This window comes from Entelurus aequoreus, linkage group LG22 (assembly GCF_033978785.1).
Source record: "Entelurus aequoreus isolate RoL-2023_Sb linkage group LG22, RoL_Eaeq_v1.1, whole genome shotgun sequence".
Classification (NCBI taxonomy): domain Eukaryota; kingdom Metazoa; phylum Chordata; class Actinopteri; order Syngnathiformes; family Syngnathidae; genus Entelurus; species Entelurus aequoreus.
Window position 1 is genome coordinate 18696667 of NC_084752.1, and position 25433 is coordinate 18722099.

The 25433-nt window shown below is 40.4% G+C and overlaps 1 protein-coding gene across 1 annotated transcript in view; it reads right to left on the reverse strand.

Annotated features, from left to right (window-relative positions):
• Window positions 1–244: 244 nt before the first annotated feature.
• Window positions 245–25433, reverse strand: part of rnf38 (ring finger protein 38) — a 47499-nt gene continuing 22310 nt past the window's right edge. The window contains exons 3-13 of the mRNA XM_062033476.1: window positions 23700–23761; window positions 6304–6506; window positions 5860–6214; window positions 5632–5793; window positions 4126–4296; window positions 3863–4048; window positions 3284–3387; window positions 3121–3205; window positions 2858–2979; window positions 2681–2780; window positions 245–1264 (exon numbers count right to left, since the gene is read on the reverse strand). Of these exons, the coding sequence (XP_061889460.1) occupies window positions 1202–1264; window positions 2681–2780; window positions 2858–2979; window positions 3121–3205; window positions 3284–3387; window positions 3863–4048; window positions 4126–4296; window positions 5632–5793; window positions 5860–6214; window positions 6304–6506; window positions 23700–23761 (1613 nt within the window). The 3' untranslated portion in view covers window positions 245–1201. The remainder of the gene's footprint in view (window positions 1265–2680; window positions 2781–2857; window positions 2980–3120; window positions 3206–3283; window positions 3388–3862; window positions 4049–4125; window positions 4297–5631; window positions 5794–5859; window positions 6215–6303; window positions 6507–23699; window positions 23762–25433) is intronic.

A 25433-nucleotide genomic window follows, 5' to 3' on the forward strand; every position in this document is an offset into this window, starting at 1 on the left:
ATGTACAAATGTTTGTTAAAAATTTCATCATAACAGGCCTTCAAATGGATTTTGGTTACACATACAATGCATCATGTAACTACTATAACACCATATTAACGGTATTTCATAGTAAAAAAAAAACCCAGCAATTTGCATGAAAGGAAAAAAAAAGTCAGCAAAATGCAATAAATCATAACTGTTACAACATTTCTAGGGAAGCCATAAATAGTGGGACTGAGGTAATTGCTAGTGTATCAGGCAACATTAAACAAAACATTTCAAAAACACAAAAGATACATCCAGTCACCTTTAAATACACAGGGTAAAACAAAATAACTATTTTCCATAGACATGACTGGTACGTAAGAAAACAACTTTCAGTAAACATGATTTTTGATCTACAAAAAACGACATTTGCTCCATCCTCGTATGGTAACATTGCACTGCAACTGAAATAAAAATCAATTTCCATCAACTCTGATGCACTTTTTGTGTAAGGCCTGCGTTTGGTTGCCATATGGAGACAAATGACGTGTGATTAATAGTGATATGTTACATCACAAATCCTGTCCTGGGTGAATAGGAGTTACATTATAGCATAGGGGCAATGGCCTTACAGAGATCATAGTATATGCATGTGGGCTGTTGTGGAAGGGACTCCATACATACAGAAAGAAGCACGCAGGCACACAAAAAGTATATTATTTGCCGTTGCAAAGTCGGTCTCCCCAGCATTCACTCACAGTGCACAATATTTTTGTTACCCCACACAAGCTGATCTCATTCGGAGGAATGCCAGAATACACACACCAAAATAAAAATGAACAGAGTACGTCAACTGAAATAAGTCGGGAGGACAGAATGTGCGGTCAGAGGTGGAGATACTTCCAGTACATTTCACTAGAATGGTGCACACAAAATCTTTGGACTGCCATTCCTCCTGTAATGTGTTACGAAAACAGTACAAAATCTTTCAAACAAGTCTTTTCTGTTCGGCGTCTGTGAGTCTGTTGTGCACGCGGTGTTCTCGAAGGCCATTTTTAATTTTTTTGTAAAGTGTGCACGCACAAGGCAGAGCGCAGTGGAGGGCAAAATATAGTTGTACAGTTCATTGTCATCTGGGATGTGCCACAAAGGAATACTGGTCCAATGTATGTCCTTGACGATGTCCGTTTAGTGCACCCAAAAACAAGTGAAGGATTGTGGGGCGGTGGGATGGTCACTCAGAATCCCGTTGGACCTCAGATGCATCAGCTCGACAAATAGGACAAGTACGGTTAGCCTGGGCCGAAGACAGAAAAAACAGATGGGTCACAATTTTAATACTATTGAGAACTTATATGTATTCAATTGTGTCAAGCTTGTTGTTGACTAGCACTTGCTCTAAATAAAGAGTATATTCTGCTTTAGAATATTATATGTCCTTATTACCTACTCTGCTCTGTAGGGGTGTTACGATACAACTTTTTCCCTTCCGATAGCCATATCAGAGTCAGAGCCTTGAGTGTCGGCCGATACCAATATTAATCCAATATATCAGCAGAAATCATAATACATACTTTTATTATTTTGTAGTGTGGATTGTTGGAAAAGGTTTGATCAAGTAAAATTAGTCAAACAGATAATGGTGGGTAAAAAACACTAACCTAATGGCATAAAAGCACATACTTTATGGTGTGGTGTGTAATGTTAAAACAGGTTTGATCAAGTGAAATTACTCAGAGAACAATGTAATGTATAGTAACAATTACTTTCATCCTATTGATTTTTTGAACGTTGATGTTCCAGTTAATCTTATTTTCAGTGAATGTATAGGATAGGCAAATATAAGCCTTGGCTTCAGCCTATTCCTTTTCGGTCATTCCTTTTCTTTTCTTTTTGTGTGTAAATGTGTATGATTGTTAAATATGTATAATCTGTACTGTTAAATTGATCACACAAAACGGTTAATTATACGACCGAAATAAACTCATTTCATTCATTCATTCATAAGGTATGAAAAACACTAACTTTATGACAGATTTATGGATTTAAAGTGGAGTGATAATTTGTTTTGACGACACAAGTAGTCACAATAATTCATGAAGTTAAGACAATGAAGCAGTAAGTTGAATGATGCAGACACATTTGTTACTGAATACTTTCCAATAAGCTTCTGCCTTGTATGTGTAAGTAATAAGCAACTATAATTATTCCATGCAAATGTGGTGTTTTAGACTGCAAAATTGCTTAAGAACTCTTATGTTTGTTTACCTTGCGTGCTATTGTGTGCTTAGCTGTTGTGTAGCTGTTAGCTCCTAGTAGCCTATAGCCTACTATGTTTATCTTTTACAAATGACTTTACTATAAAAAACAAAATACAAGAACAGACCAACCATGTGTGCTTATTACAGGACATTTAGATGCTAAATGGCTGTCTAGCTTTGCACAAGTAAACACGCTGCAGGACTGCTTATATAAAATATTTTAAAAGCAAGCCTATAAGAATTGTTATATTTTATTTATTATTTATTTAATTGGACTGATGTACAATATTGGATCGGGACACCCCAACTGGTCTACACTAACACAATACACTAAGGTTAGCTCCTTTACAATTGCACCACGGCATGTACATTACTCATCTCATTCTTAGTGTCTGGTGTTGGATGGAAACAAGAAGTTGGTATATTTTAAGCGCATAAATATCCCAACTCACCTTAAGCCACTTGTCTACACATTTGGCATGGAACTCATGATTACAGGGTAGGACTCTTAAAAGCTGGCGAGACTCAAAGTCACACATACAAACCACACACCTGGAAAATAAAGTTGGAACCATTTTACACAATAATAAGAGGTTTTCAGCACAAGTACATGACTTTGAGGTACTCACAGTGTTTGCTCAGACTGATGGTTGTTGGGGTTGAACCTGTAAGATGGCAGCTGTTCTATATCTGCCTTAGTTAAGCCACGAGGCTTGGCCTCTCCAAGACGCTCAGCAAGGTTCAGCAAGGCCTGGAAATTTTATATACAGAGGGTCAATGTTTTGAACAATCCATAAATGAACCACTCCCTTTCCACAAAAACATGGCTTTTTGGTGTAGATTTTAAATTCAATTGTCATTACAAAACAAGTTTTAGTGATTGCCAAGCTACCTCATAGTTCTCCACCTCTCCATCGTCCACGTCCAGCTCAAGACTGATAGTGGGAGCTACATTTGGCGGGACAGGGAGCATGGACCTGGTTGAAAAGAGGAATAATGTCATTGTTTTCTTGAGATCTTCCCCTGAATGGTTGCAACAGAATAAGATTACTTACAAGAAGTAAGGCAAAAAGCTGGGGTGGTAGCTTGAAGGTGGCACAGTCTGCTGGGAGCGGTAGCGCCGGCTGGTGAATCGTCGAGGCAAGAAGTGGGGATAGGGCTGAGAAAGATGAGAGAGAGAGAAAGTGGATTCCTCATGATTTTGAACCACACAAGTTACTGCTAACTAGGGCTCCAACGAACGATTAATTTGATAATCGATTAATCTGTTGATTATTACTTTGATTAATCGATTAACAATCGGATAAAAGAGACAAACTACATTTCTATACTTTCCAGTATTTTATTGGGAAAAAACCCAGCATACTGGCACCATACTTATTTTGATTATTGTTTCTCAGCTGTTTGTACATGTTGCAGTTTATAACAAAGGTTTATCAAAAAAAGAAATAATATATATATATATATATATATATATATATATTAAAAAATTGCCTCTGCGCATGCGCATAGCATGGATCCAACGAATCGATGACTAAATTAATCGCCAACTATTTTTATAATCAATTTTAATCGATTTAATCTATTAGTTGTTGCAGCCCTACTGCTAACATAAAATAACTTAATGTACTTACCATTGTGAAGAGCTCTTGTGACAGGGGGTCATGGTGTGAAAGAAAGTGGAGTGGTGTTGAGGGTGGGAGGGCAGTGGGAGGCTGGTGGTGATGATGATGGTGGTGGTGATGGCCGTAGCCGAAACCTCCACCTACCGACAGCTGCTCTCCCAGAAGTTCGACCTCATTTTCAATCCTCTGTAACGGCTTAGGAACAAAAAATATATATCAATACTTGCAAGGTAAGACACAAATCAACATTAAATAATAGATAAATGTATTACCGATCGTGGCTGTTGGGTCTGGAAAGGCAAGAACTGGCCATGGGTGTGAATGTGTGGCGGGTGATGGGAGAGATGAGGTGGAGGGGGAAGAAGGAACTGAGGGTCGCTGGACAGCAAAGAAGGAAAGGCATAGGGGACTGGCAAATGTTGCATTGAACATGCCTGCAGCATCTGAACAAGGAGGCATAAAACAGTAAAAAAATGTGTTAGTGGGAGATCCTTCTATACCACATTTTGCCACAAGGTGGCACAAACATCAAACAAAACCCTTGCAATTACATGTTCTGTTATTGGCAACAGTATTGCTGAGTTGCAACCACGTGACCTTGAGGCCACCTCTCCCTTACTTCACGTGCTCTGATGAAAGGCAAACATTCAACATTGCTACTGTTTATTTACCTTCAACAGCGCATATGTGGGCATATTTTAAAGGTTTAGTGGTGGAGATAAAATATATTATTTGTACGGATATCAAGAAATAGCTGTATGTGATGGAGTGGATCCATACACTCTTGGAAGAAATACTTTTCTCAAGGATTAAATAATTTAACATCACAAAAGAGGACCTTACAAACCTTTTGGACCACCAAACTTAATTCTGCAAGCACAAAGGTTTCTTTGGGTCCACAAATAAGCCATAAAAGACAAAACTGGACTTATCAATCAGTAAGTAACATATTTGATGACGTTAACGAGTGCCGCCATTGCTGTGTGATCATTATCAATGTTGTCAGGTAATTCACTTGTATAAGTTTAATTATTGCAGTTAATCTCCTGTTGCAAATTACACATGTTGCAGTTTTCTGTAATTTAGTGTCTCAGTTGTTTCAAGGGTGTGAGGTTAATGTTTTGTCTTAATGTTTAGCTACTTCCCTGAACAATGTTTAGTTTCCAACAATATTCAGCGATATCAAGATACAGTACCAGTATGTTGTTTCTATGGAATACGCAGCCCACGAGTGGATTTATTAAACTAGCTTATTAATACTATTTGGCGATGTTGTCTTGATGCATATGTGCTACAAAAATAACAGTGTGAAATGCAGACGTTTCCTACTGGAAACTGCTCCTATGTAAATATATAGGAAAAAAAGCAATCAATTAAATTATAAACTTCTACAGCCTATTTTAAGCTCATACAGACGTTGACAAAGTGGTCACCGCAAACGCAATCGTATTGTTGACTCGGCTCCACTCGACAAGAGTGACAGGTTTAACACAGAAGCAACATTTATCTGCAGTTTTTGTTTGTTAACACATGTTTTCCCTTTGTGATGGACTATCTTAGGAACTCAGAAATACATAAATCCCTATTGAAACCATTTCCGCAGGCAAGAACAGTGCATGTATGCTGCATTTTCACTCTGCTTTCAATTGACTATTGCCTAGGCGTATTTGCCCACCATGTGCTCAATTCCGAGGCGTCACGTGCAACCCAACAATTGCAGACTTAATTTATCCTAAAGAAACAGCCCACACACTCCCACAGTCAAACTGTGCTCTCACCGGGTGGTAGTGCTGTCCAGTGCTGAAGACCACACTGCAGGCAGGAACTTGTTGTTGTGTAGAGCAGCTGGGGGGAAGGTGACCGTTACACAGCGGTGCTGCAATGCCGTGAGGAGCGACTGGGGTCACAGTATAGGAGACAGGTACATTGCCCTGCTGGAGCTGGAGATAAGCCATGTAACAGTTAACAAATGCACACACGCACACGCACAGAGAGTTGTACCATACCTGTTCATGCAAGTCTAAGACCATGGCCTCTTGCTGTGACGTTGCGTGATGCTGCTGCTGGTGATGACTAGGGTGGTGATGGTGGTGATGTGCAGCTGGATGCAGTAGCCGTGGGGACATGGTGGGAGGATGGAAAGCTCGGAGATCCTCTGAACCAGTTCCAGGTGTGGGGGGTTGACTGTAGGTGCTGGGAGTGTGCGTGGGGTAGAGTGAAGGATGTGGGTTGTGGTGTAAGTTTTCGTCCTGGAGAACCGATGGGGACAGGCGGGGTGCGGGTCCTTGCGGAGAGGACTGATGAGGAGGCAAGTGGCGAGAAGGTCTTGACATGCGGCCGCGCGGACGCCTGGCGGGGGGGCTGAAGAGGGATGAAGGTTTTATATTTAGGGATCATATATGCCAACATTTAGCAGTATGAATAAACGGAAGAAGTCTGTAAAACGGTACCTGCGCCTGTGGCGAGCAGGCGTAAGAGATCGCTCTTGGTTGTACTGTGCGTGGGGGTGAGACACTCTCCTGCTTGGAGGTCCTGACTCCCAGGGGCGGATGGGGGGAGAAGGGGTGGATGGTGGCGGGGTGGAAGAGGTTAGCTGTTCTAAGACAGCCTGACTGGACAGCCTCTGGCGCTTTGGACTGGGGCTTTCCTCACTCTGGGTAAGGAGGGGCGGAAAATGGAGGAGAGTGAGAAAGGGGGATGAAGAGGGTGCTGTTAGTGACCATGGTGCTCCAATCAAATCAATATCACTGTGCTCTCCTATGCCTCTGGCCAACAATCCATACAACTGCTTGACACTAAATATCTTTGTGACTCATGGTATTTCCTGTATGTGCACACCTCTATGTTGGTTTGTTATCGGCGTGTATGTGCGTTTGTGTGCGTGGGCACATTACACCACCAGTGTTCAGACGCCCTCGGGGTTCGGAGTCACTTCCTCTAGCAGTGAGTAAATGCAAGAGGCAAGACAGTCTCTCACAGGCCCATAAGGGAGTCATTCATACACACGCCCAACTTGACGTCTCAACTTTCTCAAAGAGCAGATAAAGACAGTGACGCGCGCGCGCGCACTCTCACACACACTCACACACACACACACACACACACACACACACACACATACATACACACACACACGCGCACACACGCACACGCGCACACACGCACGTAGTCATCCAGGTGAAGAGTACAAATTCTCAGTCAGCACTATCAAGTCATCGGTGACTCATGTCCCTTACTATAAGGCCAATGACTCTCACACTTGGTGGCGCAACACTGACTCAAGCTCATGTGTCAGCACTTAGACATCCCTCCAGTACATGTGCTCGGCAGCATGGAGGAGAAATAGTGAAGTACTGCCAACTTTTAGACACAATTCAAATTCCCAGAAAATACTCATGGAACAGTTTGAACCACTGTCAACTTTGTCATGCATGAGATTGTGAGCTCAGTTCAGCATCAAATAATTATTTAACCCTGTGTGTTTTTGCTTTTTTTTTGTCTTTTTGAGGCGGTTGTTTAACCAAATGAATCAATCTCAACATGGACATTAGCGAAAGAACATGAAGAGTTAAGAGAAGTACACACCAGAAGTTAGGTAATGTAAAGGCACTTGCATTCCAAGTAGTGATACTCCAGCCACGCTTGTTAGCAATGTATCATTACAGGGCCTTTTGAAATGTGTAGTAAGTTTCTTTTAATAAACTGTGTACAGGGTAAATCTGCATTATTTTCCAAACGCTTGCATTGCACAGCCTCTTCCCTCTATTGTGACTGGTCAAGGGTCTAGGGTGGGTTAATCTCTTGATATAGAGCGTCCGCAAGAATGGCCTACAACGTTACAAACATATACATAAGTCTGAAAAGTTACAAACGTAGAATATAACTTCTTTAAGATAGCATCTGATTGTTTTACTTGACCTTAACATACACACCTTTGCAAAACACCATTATTTATTTCATTCTTATAACGTTTTAATATTAATAGTGGTTAGCATGTTTTTATTTTCCAATTTTATGTCTGTTGGTAAGTGTAAATGTAAAAATTGCCCTTACACTTCCAAAATTTGAACAAATCAATGACCAACCAGCATCCTGCAAAGTATTGTGTTCAAGATTCCACTGTAGTTTGAGTGCACCAGGTGTCACAAGTTTAACACCTGAAGCGACAAGAAAAATGTGGGCTGGCAACTTTGACATATACACTGCACCACCACTTCCCCAACCCCTGCTTCCACCTACCCTCTTATGGGAGAGACACGCTGGTAAAGTGTGATAAAAAAATTACTCAGCGGCTGTGACTTTTAACACACACATGCACAAAACTCTACAACCTTGAGAGTGGTGTGATAGCAAAAAGGAAACAGCTGGAGAACAGGCTTTAGAAACAGAAACACACGCACGCACACACACGGTTATGGAAACGCCTGCAGTCATACAGTCACACATGGACAGCTGCCACTGTTTTGTGTTCTACAGCCTATAAAGAACAATACCTACTGAACCAGCTTGGAGGCCCACCGTGCTGTTCGAACAAGCCTGAACTGGACGTATTTTCACTCGAGGGTCAAAGATGCCACAGCTTTGTGACTCTCAGCCACAAGTTGTTTTGGAAGATAGCTGAGCTTGATCAGCTTTCAGCCAATGTAGATCGTAAATATTTATAGTAGTTAAAAATCGTCATGAATCAAAAAGACTGGAAGACACTGGCACAAAACATGCAGAAAGCATGATTATGTGACTGGAAACCAGTTGTCTCAGATGGATTATTCGAGGAAAGCCTTCTATACGTGCGCTAGGCTCCATGGAGAATCATGGCTCCGCTCTTTAACATTAAAGGGGACGTGTAATGATTCTAATCTACATTTACCACCTTTCTTGCAGTCTAGATAATATGTATTGGATATACTTTGGTGTAAATTTAGCGAAAATTATGCTTTACAATCATATTTATAACCCTCTTTTGTGAGTCTGTCTGGAAACGGTCCGTGTTGGTGGAGGCATTCCCAGATTGCAAATGAAACTCTTCTCACGTCATAATTTATCTTTTGAAAATATACACTGTTAAATACAGTACAGGCCAAAAGTTTGGACACACCTTCTCATTCAATCCATTGTCTTTATTTTCATGACTATTTACATTGTAGATTGTCACTGAAGGCATCAAAACTATGAACATGTGGAGTTATGTACTTAACAAGAAAAGGTGAAATAACTGAAAACATGTTTCATATTCTAGTTTCTTCAAAATAGCCACCCTTTGCTCTGATTACTACCGGTACTTTCACCCCTCCTGGCATTCTCTTGATGAGCTTCAAGCACACCTGTGAAGTGAAAACGATTTCAGGTGACTACCTCTTGAATGAGAAGGTGTGTCCAAAATTTTGGCCTTTACTGGACATGTCTTGAAAACAAACATCACCATTATTTTTTCTCAGTCATGGTCGAAAATAAACCTCATAAACAATATACATATACATATATATTAGGGCTACAACAACTAATCGATTAAATCGATTAAAATCGATTACCAAAATAGTTGGCGATTAATTTAGTCATCGATTCGTTGGAACTATGCTATGCGCATGCGCGGATGCTTTTTTTTTTTTGGTTATTTTTTTATTTTTATTTTTATAAACCTTTATTTATAAACTGCAATATTTACAAACAGCTGAGAAACAATAATCAAAATAAGTACAAAAACAGTACAAAACAGCGCCAGGGCGGCGGTTAGGCTACGTCTCATGAGGTGGCGTAAGCTAGCCAATGATGTGTCATGTGCAGCTCACGTGACGACGGCGTCTCCTTTGCTGGAAAATTTTGAAAAATGGCGCAGGAAAACACTACCGATAGTTTAGCGGAGAAACATCTTGAGCTTATTGCTTCAATGGAGAAAAGTGTACGACCTAAGTCGTCAAAAGTGTGGGAACACTTTACTTTAAAGACTTCAAAGAAGACAGTTTCCTGCAAAATGACACGGAAGTACAACATTGCTTCAGGAGCACCTGAAGAAGAAACATGTTGGAGCCATGGATGAAGGGAAGAACTCACAGTACGTAACTTTTTAAGTCCATAGTGGCAACAAGCATTCATGAGTTCAGCTTTTTTGTGAGTAACGTTAAAGTTATGCCTTTGTTGCAACGCGGGGCTGATAATGTGTCTCCAGCACATTTGACTCCGTTTTGAGAGAGAAAACGCACGGTTACCAATTTCGAAATAAACGTAACGGACAGAAATATCTCAGGTTGGTTTCATAATGGATCAATGTAGCCGGGCTGATGAAGCTATATAAATATATTTAGATTTGAGTGACGCTTTACTATAACTAAACGTTATGGAGGTGCTGGAATATTTCATGCTATTATTCAGAGGCAGCCTAAAATGAATCCTTTATTATTCACAACAGAAACGTGTACAATATCTGATTCAGTTCTGATGAGTTACATTTCTGTGTTATTATTGGTGTATGCTGCACCCCCAATGTCCACAACATGGTGCCAGTATGCTGTTTTTTTCAATAAAATACTGGAAAGGATAGAAATGTAGTTTGTCTCTTTTATCCGATTATTAATCGATTAATCGAAGTAATAATCAACAGATTAATCGATTATCAAATTAATCGTTAGTTGCAGCCCTAATATATATATATATAATATAGATTCGATGGTCACAACATGCTGTACTGTCCCTTTACTTCATTAGCGGCACACATAGCAAACATGGCTGATGCTAATGCTCACGAGAGCATGACGTTCGCTCGAAAGAAAAGTGTTGTCAGTACTTTGGTTTTGCGACAACAGGCGTGGAGCAAATGACTGCATGCTGCAAAGTTTATTTCAAAAAGGCAGCACCACAACAAACTTCTTCCAGCATCTGAAACCTAAGCCTCGAGCCAAGTGCGGGAGATACAACTCTTTACGAGGCGAACAACAACAGACAAACTACCGGCTAAAAATGCAGCTTACTATGGTGGGATCATTTACACAAGGTATGTATGATGAGAACGAAGCACAATGCGTAAAGCAATCACTAAAGCAGTTGCTCTGCACACCAGCAAGATGTGTGAATGAAAAAGGCTGTGTTTACTTTATCCACTTACTGAAACAAACTATAGTCCTTTTATATTTTACTTTATTTGGATACAATGTATAACACAATATTTTGATTGACAGAAGTATGTTATTTAAGCCAGAAGTTTGAACTTTATTGATCTCAATGTTGGAGATTATTTGAATGCAATGTGCAATGCTACATTTTTGTAAACAATTTATATCTGGCCTAAAAAGAAAATACAAATTAGAATTTTGGAAGTATTTTAGCTTCAAACTGAATGAGCAAGATGAGCCCATTAACACGGACCAACAAGCCAGTATGCCAAATTTGTCGGAAAATTATGGCAACAATGAAATACAAAACAATTCATTTGACCCAGTTTTTCCAACGAGGGGAAAACTGCACTTCAAGATGTTCAATATTTATGGAAGTGCAAATTTTGCTAACAGAGATTGAGAGTCCGTTTTATTTTTTATAGATTGTTTACTTATTCAGGATATTTAAAAGTTATTGACCTTCTAATTATGGTAAATGGGTTGTATTTGTATCGCGCTTTTCTACCTTTAAGGTACTCAAAGCGCCTAGACACTATTTCCACATTCACCCATTCACACACACACACACACACACACATTCACACACTGATGGCGAGCTGCCATGCAAGGCCCTAACCACGACCCATCAGGAGCAAGGGTGAAGTGTCTTGCTCAAGGACACAACTGACGTGACTAGGATGGTGGAAGCCAGGGATGTAACCAGGAAACCTCAGGTTGCTGGCACAGCCGCTCTATCAACTGAGCCACGCCGTCCCAATGGTAAAAAATATCAACAAAAATTTGAAGTCTATTGTGTTACTTGTATCATTATTCATTTTGATTACATTAGTGCTTAATTTGGTCCAAATTAATGTTGACAATAATATTGTTTATCAGCAATAAATTGATTACAGCCCATTTCTAATGGGAGGCACAGAGCGTTTGGCTGATCAGGTTATCTTAAGCAGTACCCGCTTACGCACACACTCGTACACACGTTTTTGACATGACATGTGAGTGGGAACTTCACAGTGTAGCGTGAAAACTGGAAAAAATGTTTTACTTTTTTGGTGAAATGTAAACGTCAGTGTAAGCAGCTTTGATGAGAGACAAGAAACAATAGGACTTTTTGATAAGTGGGGCTAACCTTATCTTGCAAAGCCATTATTAAAACCCAATGCATGTCTTATCAATTTATTTTCTGGCAAAATAGCTTCTTTACAATATCCTTCTTTAAAGTTCTTCAATACTTGTAACATAACACCAGGCACCCAAAAAACAGCACTTTTTTGTGACAGCAGTGAGGAAAAAATAAAAAATATATATATAATACAGTGTGAAGCAATGAGGGAGAGGACCAGGCTGCCATTGGTGTTGCTTGGTGTAGGTCAGGGGTGTCAAAGTCAAATGGACGGAGGGCCAAATAAAAAATTTAGCTACAAGCCGAGGGCCGGACTGTTCGAATTTTCATTGAAAAATTTTTAAATGACGCATATAGTCTAGTGAACCTAATTGAACCTACTGAAAACCTAACAAATATATTCCAATATGATCAGATAAATAAAGCAATATTTTCTTATGGCTCTGTCAGTAATCTTTAATTTTCAACAGACACAAAAGACAAATTTCCTTTATATAAAAATCCCCATAACATGAACATTAAATGAAAGAAACCGGTATTCAAGGCACCATCAGTAGCCTATATTTTCTATTTTAGCAAAAGTGGGCTAAATTTACTTCAAAGAAAAAAACAATAATAGCAATTTTCTATCATCCACTCAACTGAAATATTTTTAAAATATAATTAAATTGAAATACAATAAAATAAAGTGCAAAAATCTATAAATCAAAAACAACACTTTGTTTAAGGAGAAGTAACATGCAGTGAAAACAAATATTAAACTTTAACTTTTAAACTTGAATTGAGTAAAAACTCTAAATATGTGATTGCACAGTAATGTTCACATTAAACCCCCCTCCTCCCTCCGTGGGAGGGAGGCGAGTTGGGTGCCCGAAACCCCCCGCTGGTTTCGGCCCGCCCCTTGGCGCGCGTGGCACGGCGGGCTCCGCGACCCGACGGCTGGCCCTCGTTGCTTGACGGCGGGCGCGTCCCGACGGGCCGCGCGTAGGGGTCAAACGCAGAAGTCTCAGGGCCTCGTGGTGAGGGGGTGGCCTGCGGGTTTCGGCCCGCTTGACCCCCCCGCTCCGCTTGGCGCGCGCGGCACATGACGGGTTCCGCCACCGACGCTCGGGCTGCAGCCCGACGGTGGTGCGGGCCCGGCGGTGACGCGCGGTTTGGGGAAACAAAGCAGAAGTCTCAGGGCCTCGGGGCCGGGTTTCGGCCCGCCCCCTTGGCGCGCGTGGCACGGCGGGCTCCGCGACTGACGGCCGGGCTGCAGCCCTTCGGCCGGCAGGCGCGTCCCGGCGGGCCGCTCGCCCCCTTTCGGAACCTTGGACCGGCATCCGCTTGGTGCGTGTAAAAGATCTGCGGTCTAAAAAAAAAAAAAAAAAAAAAAAAGATCTGCGGTCTGCGGGCCGGTTCTAATAATAAATCAAGATCATCCCAAGGGCCGTAAAAAACCTTCTCGCGGGCCGGATATGGCCCGCGGGCCTTGACTCTGACATATGTGGTGTAGGTGGAGATGTGTAGTTCTGTAGTGGGTGCCATCTCCAATGGCGTAAGAAAAAAATAAATGACACTGGTACTTTTTGTTTGTGTTGGTTTTGTTGCTCATTTAAAAATACTGCATAATCTTAGTTTCCAGTGCCAGGGAATAGAAACAGAGTGGAAGTCTTAAGGAACAAAACTCACCCCTTTTTCTATTTATTCTTCTTGTACTGTGCATGTGTAAAGATGTGGAACATATGTAGCATAATCCCACAAGGTGCCACAGTATCTTGAGCTACATGTCCTGGGTACCGTTCCTAGAGAGTATAATGCTCTTCTTCAGTGGCGGTTTTATATTCAGAAAGTCGGCATTATCCATTTATTAGGCACACTGTTGGAAAACTTAAGTACTCTTGCTGTCCGCCTTCTAATTTCTTCGCTAAAAGCATTGTGGAACCTTTAAAACAAAACAAAAAATAGTCCGCATGATTCATTAGAAAACATTTAAGGTAGTTAAAGGGCACATATATACAAATGTTATTTTTTTGCTTATATATTTTTTTATTGTTTCTCCTGGTCAAGTCATACATTTGTGCAGTCACTTTTTGCCAGAGAAATTTCAGCGCTCAATCCTAACTGTCCAATTGCCCAATGAGTAAACTCGGTAGCAGCCAGGAATGATAAGTCAGATAAGCACACTCAGGAAATTAATAGAAAAACAATAAAGCAGAATATTGATAACAGTGCCCTGTGCTTTTAAATAAAAACACAACCTCCTACACTCCATTAAATAAGTCAAATTAAAAGGTATCTTTGCTGACAAGGAGTAATGTCATAAGTTTATAATATTTTAACAAAACGAGCCCCCTCCCCACCATGTTTTATTACCCAGTCTAGGGTGTGGGGTGGTTGTATAGGATATACTGAATTAAAAAATGGATGCATGGAATTATATGGATGTGTTCCAATTAGATATAATACGATCAGGAATTTAGGCTGCCGACTCCAATACGATCGATCGATAGATAGATTGTCCGATATCAATTGCACACACATGGATTAACAGCAAAATATTTTATCATATATGGCGAGGGCTATTGACAGTTTAACAATATCAACACAATATTTAAACTTGTCCCTTTTTTCCTGTATTGAATGCAACTGTTTGAGCAAAACAACATCAATCGAACACAATAACTTAAGGCACTACCACTCAGTAGTAAATGGACAAGCAGAAAAAAAATGGATGGATGACATTAAAAAAAAAAAAAAAAAAAGATTTTGAGACAAACATTTTGACGTAATCACGCTAGTGTCGACCATATACTATATTTATATTATACTATATCTATACTATACACTTAGTATCCGTACACCACCCATTTATGGATCAAGCCACCCTCCCCTTACATACTGCATGCCTGGTCGCTACTCAAACACCAGAACATTGCTTTATTATCCTCTCTCTAGACCAGTAGTATCAAACTCACAGCCCACGAGACGATATATTGTGGCCCCCACCTTAATATGAAAGTTTAATGTTAGTGCGGCCTGTGAGTTTTATATGAAGTGTGCGGCGCTGAAAGGGTGGGGTATGTGGTTCTCAGGGGCGGGAAATCGACTAGGTTTGATGCAAGCAGAGAAACATTTCTCAACGAGTGAAGTGACAGCAGTGTTGCCATGGAGAGTTTTCTTCCGTGCCTGGCTGGCTGCCTTGTTTCTATTTTGCACACGCGGACATTCGTCCCAGCGTGCCGCACTCACAACACTTCCAAAAAAAAAAACTTTTTCAAGTTGCTGCCCAGCCAAGCAGGACATTATCTGCTATTTGTCTCTCTCTGACAAAATAAATCAAAGTTATGCGTTCACGGCGGGATAAAAGAAGCCCAGTCTCATCGAGACTCCAGCAGTCCGCAGGTAAATCGAGTAGGAGATCCCTGCTCAATACTCTTATTAATTTAATTCTAATTTCCTGTTAAAAGCTCCTTATAGGCAGTTTCTTCTTCACTTCTTAAACTTTACTAAGCACTTAATTATTGGAGTTGTTTCAAGCTAGTCTATTGGATAGCTTAGTATCAGCAGGCCTACCCCTGGCTTGAACATGTTTAGCCTCGTCCTCCAGTGATAATTGTAGTAAAGGTGAACTGCACTTTTTTTTGTAATGTTGCCTATCATCCACAATCTTAATGAGAGACAAGAAGACAAGTTTTTTCGCATTCTAAATTAGTAATAAAAACTGTCTCGTTCTTGATGGCTGGCAACGCAGCTAATCACTTAAAAAATGCATCCAAAAACCGCCTACAATACTTCATCAACATTCCTTAACCTGTATAATAATCATGCTGTAGCGACATTGTTATTGTAAAAACGAACACAGAGGAACTTTTTTTCTAGCGTTGTAAGACATCGTCTTGGAATGGTATGCTAAGGCAATAGTCGTAAGCGAGCTACGGAGGGCTTTAAAGGCTACAACACTGACTCCAATTAGCCGCATTTTGCAAGCGTTATTGATCATCTTTAGGCTCCTAAAAAAAGACGTGTGTTCTTGTCTTATTAATTATTGTGAACGATAGTACCTTAGAGGGGAATTTTGCCTAAGTAATGCAGTTTATTTGCTGTAATTGAGGTGATTCTTATTAGCTTAGAGCGGCTCCACACGGTGTATGGAAACACATAATTAGCTGCTGGCTGCTTGTCAGCTGAGGGATTACAAATAAAAACAGTGTCAGCCAGAGGCATTTTTGTCAGAGATAGGCATTAAGAGGCAGTAACCAGCAAAGACGATCACATTTTTCACGAAACTCTCCCAATACTGATAAGTGGTCCATCGATCGGCACATCCCTAGTACCAATAAAATTGTTGTCAATACTACTACAAAACCTTTAGTGTACAGGACTACTTTATTTTGGTTTTGTATTTATTAAAATGTATCTATGGCTTACATTGCACATAGGGCACCCGCATTCCACCCCCACAATCAAACCTCCATGTGCCTCCGACAACCCCCTCTCTTCCTATTTCAAGCTTGCCCGAACCCCAAAACCCTTGGGACATCCACTGTGCCCATTTTCATATCCAAGCAAGCCTCTTCTATCCCAAGCCTGACATTCCCCTCCTTCCCCCTGCCACACTCACTCCTGAACCCTACTAAACGACCCCCATCTCTTCCACCACCGCTAGAACACCAGATAAGCTCAACTCCTCTTATTGTTGCTCCCCGCCTCCCCCGCCCCTTTTTTGCTAGATCCAACTGTCCTGTCCGAGACCCCAGCCTGTAATCGGGCCTGGAATGGGGGGGGGGATGGTGAGAAGACAAGTCAAGATGTTTTTAGATAACGTGCGCGCACACACACACACAATTGTCCATTAGTATGAAAGTTTGATGGGCCTGTCCAACAATGTTAGTGGAAGGCAAGTGTCGTCAGACAAAGACTGTGTGTGTGTGTGCGTGTGTGTCCTAAAGCAAAATGGCTTAACCCATCTTACCTTGTACTAGAATGCTCTTGTTCACCACACACACCCAAATGTCTGGTCTAAACACGTTTCCAAAATGCCAGGGTATGTACATGAAGGGGGGAAAACAGCTCTGCTGACAGAACATCTTAGAAACAGTATGAACTGCACTGGGGGTAATAATACAGCACATTCTGCTGTACAAGGACCACACACAAGCTTCCTTTTTGCTTTAACTCTGTCCGCAGTCAGCTGAGGGCAAACATCAGGCATTGAAGATATCCTGAAGCACAAGAACAGACACACCCAAATATGTTCTGTTTGGCTATGTCTACACCGGCAAACATAGACAAACTGGCAGGCAGCTGTTGAGACATTGCTGTTAATGCTGAGAGCCGAATTAGAAAGATTGCAAAGACACACCTTTAAAATAGAAACAGGCCCAAGGTTGTCAGTCAAAACAAATTGTGGGTGTAGCGCGCTAGGCAAATATGGCTATTTGCTTGAACAGAATCATTAATATTTGCAGGCATGCTTCCACAAACACCTCTCCCTCCCCCACATATTCTCTTTCCATTAACAAGATTTCAAAGCTCATTTTGTTTCATCTGCCACTGTTCCTCCCTTCCTTCCCCTCCCTTCCCTTCTCTCACTCTAAGCAAGTCCCACAGCTGGAGGTGAAATCATTAGCAAAACCCCCTCCTTGCTTTTGGCCTCTTGTCCCTCCCCGCCTCCCCTGCAAGCTCTTTGCAACACCTTCCTCAGCATCCTGCCTTCCTTCCTCTTCTCCACTGCTTTGCATCTCATCTGCTTGTTTTAATACACCGCTTTGGCTACGTTATTAGATCTTTTTTTAAAAGTGAGACTGATATTAGACCACAAATGTAGAATGAGTTGACCTTTTAGTTACAGAGCAACATCAGTGTATTAGGAAAACATACTGTAGGAAGCCAATGTTTCTAGGCATTTATGTGCAGCTTACTATACACCAAGTAAAAATGCATGTTTCATGCACAGACAACACTGTGTTACTGACTGCAAACTAGGGCTGCAACAAACGGCTACTTTGATTGTCGTCGAGTCGTCGACTTTGACCCCGTTTACGCTGCAACAACAAATTTTTCTGCCAGTCTAAATCCTCCAAAGGGCTTCAAATCTGATATTTTCACATCAGATTCAGACCACATCAGCAGGTAGTCTGAATCTGATTGGAATCTTATCATTTCAAATGTGACTAAAGTCTAAACAGCAAGGTGACCTGAATGCGACACGTACATGACTTTGTTAGCTTTGGGCGAGCCACGTCATTCGTGAGCACGGTGAAAGACACAGCTCGCCAGCGGAAGTGAATACTTCATCACAACATCCGGTTTCGGTGAGCAGTTTTTTTCGAAAGCCAAATTTTCGGGGCATCAGTAATCAATAGTGCACAAATAATAGTCAATATGTAATACATTAATATATATTTTGAATTCAAAGAAATAGCGATTGTTGAAGGATCATAATTTGAAGCTCTTACGTGTTACAAACTTTGCATAAGTTGTTTACGTGAGTTGAAAAATACTGCTAACATAGATCCACGCTTATGTCCGTGTTGCCTCTACTTAAAAGCCATAAAAAGATTAGATCCCTCCCAAATACAGTGAGTACAGAAAGTATTCTGACCCCTTTACTTTTTTCACTCTGTTTTAATTCAGCCATTGGTTAAAATTAAAAAAAGTTAATTTAATTTTTCATTCATGTACACTCAGCACCCCATCTTCCATCCATTTTGTACCGCGTGTCCCTTTCAGGGTCACAGGACAGGGTTGGTGGAGCCTATCCCGCACTTGGGCATAAAAAACAGATGTAGAAATTTTTACAAATGTATTAAAAATAAAAATCTCAAAAATTACATGTACATAAGAATTCAGACCCTTTGTGCAATACTTTGTTGATGCACCTTTGGCAGCAATTACAGCCTCAAGTCCTTTTGAATACAAAGCCACAATCTTTGGACAAACTCCATCAGATTGGATGGAAATCGTTTTTTATACAGGATGTCTATGTACATTGCTGCATTCATCTTAGTCTAGTCCGCTGCATTAATCTTAGTCTAGTCAGGGAGGTGACCAAGAACCCAATGGTCACTCGGTCAGAGCTACAGCATTCCTTTGTGGAGAGGAAAACCTTCCAGAAGGACAACCATCTCTGCAGCAAACCCCCAATCAGGCCTGTATGGTAGAGTGGCCAGAAGGAAGCCATTTCTTAGTAAAACGTTTGCTAAATATGCACTTGAAAGACTCTCAGACCATGAGAAAAAAAACTTCTGATACAAAACACTCTCTGAAGAGACAAAGATTTAACTCTTTGATGTGGATGCCAGGCATCATGTTTGGAGGCAACCAGGCACCGCTCATCACCAGACCAATACCATCCCTACAGTGAAGCATTGTAGTGGCAGCACCATGCTGTGGAGATGGTTTTCAGTGACTCCTAGGAACTCGGAGACTGGTCAGGATAGAGGGAAAGATAAATGCAGCGATGTAAAGAGACATCCGTGATGAAAACCAACGTTTTTCATCAATCTGATGGAGCTTGAGAGGTGCTGCAAAGAGGAATGGGCGAAACTGCCCAAAGATAGGTGTGCCAAGCTTGTGGCATTGTATTCAAAAAGACCTGAGGCTGTAATTGCAGCAAATGGTGCATCAACAAAGTATTGAGACAAGGGTCTAAATATTTATGTACATGTATTTTTGAATTTTTTATTATGGGCCTGCTGTGATTCAAAGCAATGCAAGCGGCCCATATTAATAATCCTTGGACTTTTAATCTTTATTTTTTCTTCTTCCACCGTGTTCTGCCACGAATAATTTCAAGACAAACCGGCCAACGAACCCCTACAAATCTTATACCGTTGAAAAGGCGCCGCTCGCACCGACGGCGCTATTTATAGTTGGCAACATTTCGTGTTACCATGGCGACACTATTCAGGTCTAAAAAAATTGGCCATATTAATTGGTACAAACCCTTCCAATAGAGGATTGCTTTGAGAAAACAAAAAGACAAGATGACCGCTGTAGCTCAGCTATACTTTCATGTACCTCGGTGCTTAACATCTCATTTTGTTCACACACTTGTCTACTTTAACCCTGGCTAAAAAGTTTTTAGGTCCAATGTTTGGTTTTGGCTGGATGGCCGTCGGAAGGAGGCCATGCCCTTTAAAGTCAGTGGCACGCAGCTTTCGAGAGGGTGAGAGAATGTGAAAACATGCTTTTTTTTCGCAAGTATTCTGTCCTCACGGCCACATCTTTCATCCCAGTGTCATGTTTCGGTGAAAGCGTAGACATACACGTCGTCGCTCAGAAAATGTCACTTTTATGGAGGTCATGTGTCTTATTTCGCTTCTGTTGGCCCTCAAAGCCAAAAAAAGTCAGCAAAATCTCTCATTGACTCTAATGTTAAATGTCGGCTCTCATAACAACAAAAAAAAACAATTTCAAATTTTCTTACTCGCTCAAACTCGGCCGTTTTCCCCACTTATTGGAAACCTAAGAACAATGGAACGTTCCACAACGCGGTGTGTTCGAAAAGTCGATATCTCAAAGCGTTTGGCCACAATCAGACTTTGTTCGGCAGGAAGTTTATTGGAAAATGCTGTGTCAGTTAAAATGGTGCCAGGTGCATCTAATTACATTAAGTCCTTTGGTGTGGAGTCTGGTATCTGTACAGTGGTGTAACTAAAAGTTAAATGAGCACACAACATCGTGCAATTTCAATGTTATGTGCATTTAAAAGAAGACTAAAGGTCATTAGAAAAATCCTTGTCATTTTCGAAAAGACACATTGAAAAGAGAAAGTGTTGTTAATTAGTCAATAGACAACAATAATAAATTGTGGTAGATCAAATGAAGTATCTCTGCCTCAATATCATTCATTCAAAACATCCACAAGACTTTGTTATTCGTACCTTATCAAGTCCATATCCAACAATTTAGACATCGTTGTAGGGCTGGGCGATATGGCCTTTTATTAATATCTCAATATTTTTAGGCCAGGTGAAAGACACGATATATATCTCGATATTTTGCCTTAGCCTTGAATTAACACTTGATGCATATAATCACACCAGTATGATGATTCTATGTGTCTACATTAAAACATTATTGTTTATACTGCATTAATATATGCTAAACTTAAACTTTCATGCAGAGAGGGAAATCACAACTAAGTCAATTTACCAAAACTGTATTTATTAAACAGTTATTAAGCAGTGGCACAAACATTCATGTAATTTCAAAACAAAGTGCAAGATTGTCAGAGACATTTTAAAACAAGCTATTAGTGCACTTTTGTGCATGATGTCACTAAGATGACATATCAAAACAACACTAAATAAAGTGCACTTTTTGTACAGAGTGCCACTACAATTTTTTAAAACAAATAAAGTGCACTTTTGTGCACAATGTCACACAAGATATTTCAAAAACCGTAAAATAAAAATTAGCTACATAATAGGAAATCAAATAGTGTATGTCCTTCGCTATGTGGTAGGTTACTGCGGACGTTATCTCCTTCTGTTGTTGACTATTTTTTGTTGATGTGGAAATGGAAGCCGCCAGGTATAATTGGGTCAGTGCTGGTTGATTCGGCATTTTGTTAGTGTGGCACCGGCTGAGATTGTTGACATGCAGAGTTTCAAGCACTCCTTATTCTCTAGCGGGTGACTTTTCAAATTATGGTACAAAATAGTATTGCTGCTACTAGGGGTGTGGGAAAAAATCGATTTGAATTCGAATCGCGATTCTCATGTTGTGCTTTTTTTTTTTAAATCGCTTTTTTCTTTTCTTTTTTTAAATTAATCAATCCAACAAAACAATACACAGCAATACAATAACAATGCAATCCAATTCCAAAACCAAACCTGACCCAGCAACACTCAGAACTGCAATAAACAGAGCAATTGAGGAGACACAAACACGACACAGAACAAACCAAAAGTAGTGAAACAAAAATGAATATTATCAACAACAGTATCAATAGCAATAGTAAAAATCTACTACTCTGCTTGCATGTCAGCAGACTGGGGTAGATCCTGCTGAAATCCTATGTATTGAATGAATAGAGAATCGTTTTGAATCGGGAAAAAAATCGTTTTTGAATCGAGAATCGTGTTGAATTGAAAAAAAAAAAATCGATTTTGAATCGAATCGTGACCCCAAGAATCGATATTTAATCGAGTCGTGGGACACCCAAAGATTCACAGCCCTAGCTGCTACTTTTTGTAGCAACGCTTTTGCCGCATACTTGACATATTACGGTTGTCTGTTCAACATCTTCCCGCTTGACGCCAAACCACCGGCAGATGATGTTATTAGATTCGCACCTTCTCTTTCTCTCGTATTACCACTCGCACCGCTCCGCTAGCACCACAGCTAACGTTAGCCATGCCGCTACCTCTCTGCTCCACGAGGGCGTATGACGTTGCACGCGCGACAGTATGTGACATATGTAACAAGGTGCGCTTGTTTTATGTCTCTCTAAGAAGGAGAGACAAGAAAGAGTGAGAAACGCCTGTAGTGTAATGCCCGCAGCTAAAAGCAATTGTGTGAGAACGTATACTAAAATACTCACGATATAGTAATTTTCTGTATCGCACAGAGACAAACCCGCGATATATCGAGTATATTTGATATATCGCACAGCCCTACATCATTGACATGTAAATCAGCAATTACAATGTATTAACTGCTTAGTTTGTATTAACAGTAAGTAGTCAAAGCAGTTCACCACAATAGAAATCTTTTTGTAGGTCTCTGATGTATCTTTGGGCAACTCACGATTCAATTACGATTACGATTCAGTGGCTACGATTTGATTATAAATAGATTATTTATACATCTATAATTATCATATTGTATGTCATTATATTGTATATATATCATATATTATTATATATAATGGTAATTGTCTCTTAGCTGGTTACTCTCTGCTGAAACGCTGTTCCTATCAGCCTTCTTCTGTTCTTTTCTTGTTTCACTACTTCACATTCAATCTATCTTAGCACAACAGCTAACAAAGCTTGTTTTTTCCTCCCTCCTCCGTGTGTGTCCGAGCTAACCCAGACCACACATAATGTTAAAAGATTATTAGCTAATGGTTACCCTGTGGTTAATTACAACCAAATCTATAACTAACATTTAGAGAACATTAGCATTATAGCTGCATTTTAGATTCCTTTTCCTAACAGTGAGGCACAGAGAATCGATCATTTTCCCCATCTCTAATAATAACCGTAAGTGTAATTTCAAGACATTAAAACATTACCAACAACACCAAATAGCAGTGGAAAGTTGTAGCTATCGGTTCGATTCGGAGCTTGATAGCTACAAGCTTCATCTTATTCGCCTGTAGCATTCTCTTATTTTACTGACATTCCTACATAGCTAAACAAACTAAAATGACCACAATTGCTACCTCCATCACCCTACGAAAGGCACACAGCATATGGCCAACAGTCACATTAAAAAATTACCATGTAAACCGGGACTGCACGTGTAGGTGTGAACATAGAAAAAACACAATTGTCTGAGAAATCAGACTAATATAGTGCAGATAAACATAGAGAGGGTTATCAAAGTTCCAAGGGGTCCCACCCTGTTTATTACTAGGTCTTTTAAGATGATAATCAAGAAATGTTACAAAAGGTGAGAGGCTTACCTTGTCACTTTCATCCCCATAAACATGTTCTGGGTGGCAGTGGTAGGACCCACCTGGGGCTCCTAAACAAAGAGGGAATGAGAAGAATTAAACGGAGCAGGACATGAGGCATCCTAAAGCATTTCACAAATTAATATAAAATGCCACACGTGTGGTGAGACCATTTACCGAATAGAATCCTTAAGATGTGAAATGTATTTTTATATATTTAAAATATGAGGCAGGGAGGGATGTTCTTGTTTACCTCCATCTAAAGATGTACATTTAATCTTTTTGTGTATATTCTCATGCGGTGTTTGACCAACACGTCACAACAACAAAACAACATGTTTGTGCAAAATGGGTTGTACCAAAGCGACCAAAACACATATGGCATAGTCTTGCCTCAGATCAGAGACATTAGAGAAGCATGCGCACCCGCGCACACGCAAAATAAACACAGTAATCCCAGATTAGAGGAGCTTTCTGATGATAGCGCCTGTTGCATCATGGCTAAGACTTTTACACTTTAGTTTTTTTCCCACAATCCTTTCATCTTTTCTTCTCTTGGTTGTCTATTCAGTATGGCAGTTGTTTTTCTTTTCGACATGAGTGCGTCTTTTGCGGGGGACGTCCTCGCCGCAGATGGTGGAAATAGTACAGTACAAGGGTAAGAATCTCAAAGGGCACTTCACACAAGGCCACCTTTACTCTAGACATTGAACAATGAACTAAAAAGGGAATACATACAACAAACACCTATTATTTTTCACCTGATGGTTGTTTACAGATTTTTTTCCTGCTCACAGCACTCCTTTTTGAAGAAAACCCATGACTGACAGAAGAGGGGCTCGTGAGAGAAGAGGCTGTCTGAGTGAGGGTTTGAACTACTAAATATGTCAATCCTTTGCTGCTCATACAGCAGAAAAAGTAAAAGTAAAAGGATGAGGCAAGTAAACCTAACAGTATACCAAAGCAACTAAAAGCCTATTTCTATTGAGATGATTTGGGCAAGAGGACTAGTATTTATTGGATCTTGGCACTGCGAAGCACTCTTGTGCAGAATAATCATTCACCAGTCACAATGGGCAAAAATCCTGCTCCTTTCTTGAATAAGGTCTTGCTAGCCCATTGTCAGGGTCCAGTAAATTGAGTCAGAGGCCAGTCATTCAGTCGCAGCCACCCTCGGGAGCACAACACAGAAGTTGGAACAGGTTTAGAATGTTTGGATGACATCATGTCCCCTGGTAGATGAACAGAGACTGTATACTTCAAACACTTTAGCTTCTCTGCTAAAATGGGTCTCAAGGAGGGTAGAAATGTGGCATTATGCTATAGAGTACACAATTTAAAAAGCAATTCAATAAATGAAAATTTAAAATGATATTTTAAGATGGAAAATGTGCACTGTCTGTGAGCACAGTAGATCCTTGTTATTCCCTAGCGTTACGTTCTGAGACCCTCCAAAAAAAAAATTGTAATTGAGATACCCATTAAAATGTCCCCCTGTAGTCTATTTCAGATCAACATCCGCAAAAAAAGAAAAAAAGGTACCGTTCTAATTATTAGATTAGATTCGGCTCCTCCCTGTCTTATTTACGGGTGGAGAAGGAAGCTAACAAACTAAATGTATAGAAATCAGGTTAAGAACCTAAATATGCCTCAGACCTTAGTAAACACAATACCAAGTCATATGTGTATAGGGCTGAGTATCATTACCAATTTACTACATCGATTAGATTTTGATTCATAGGT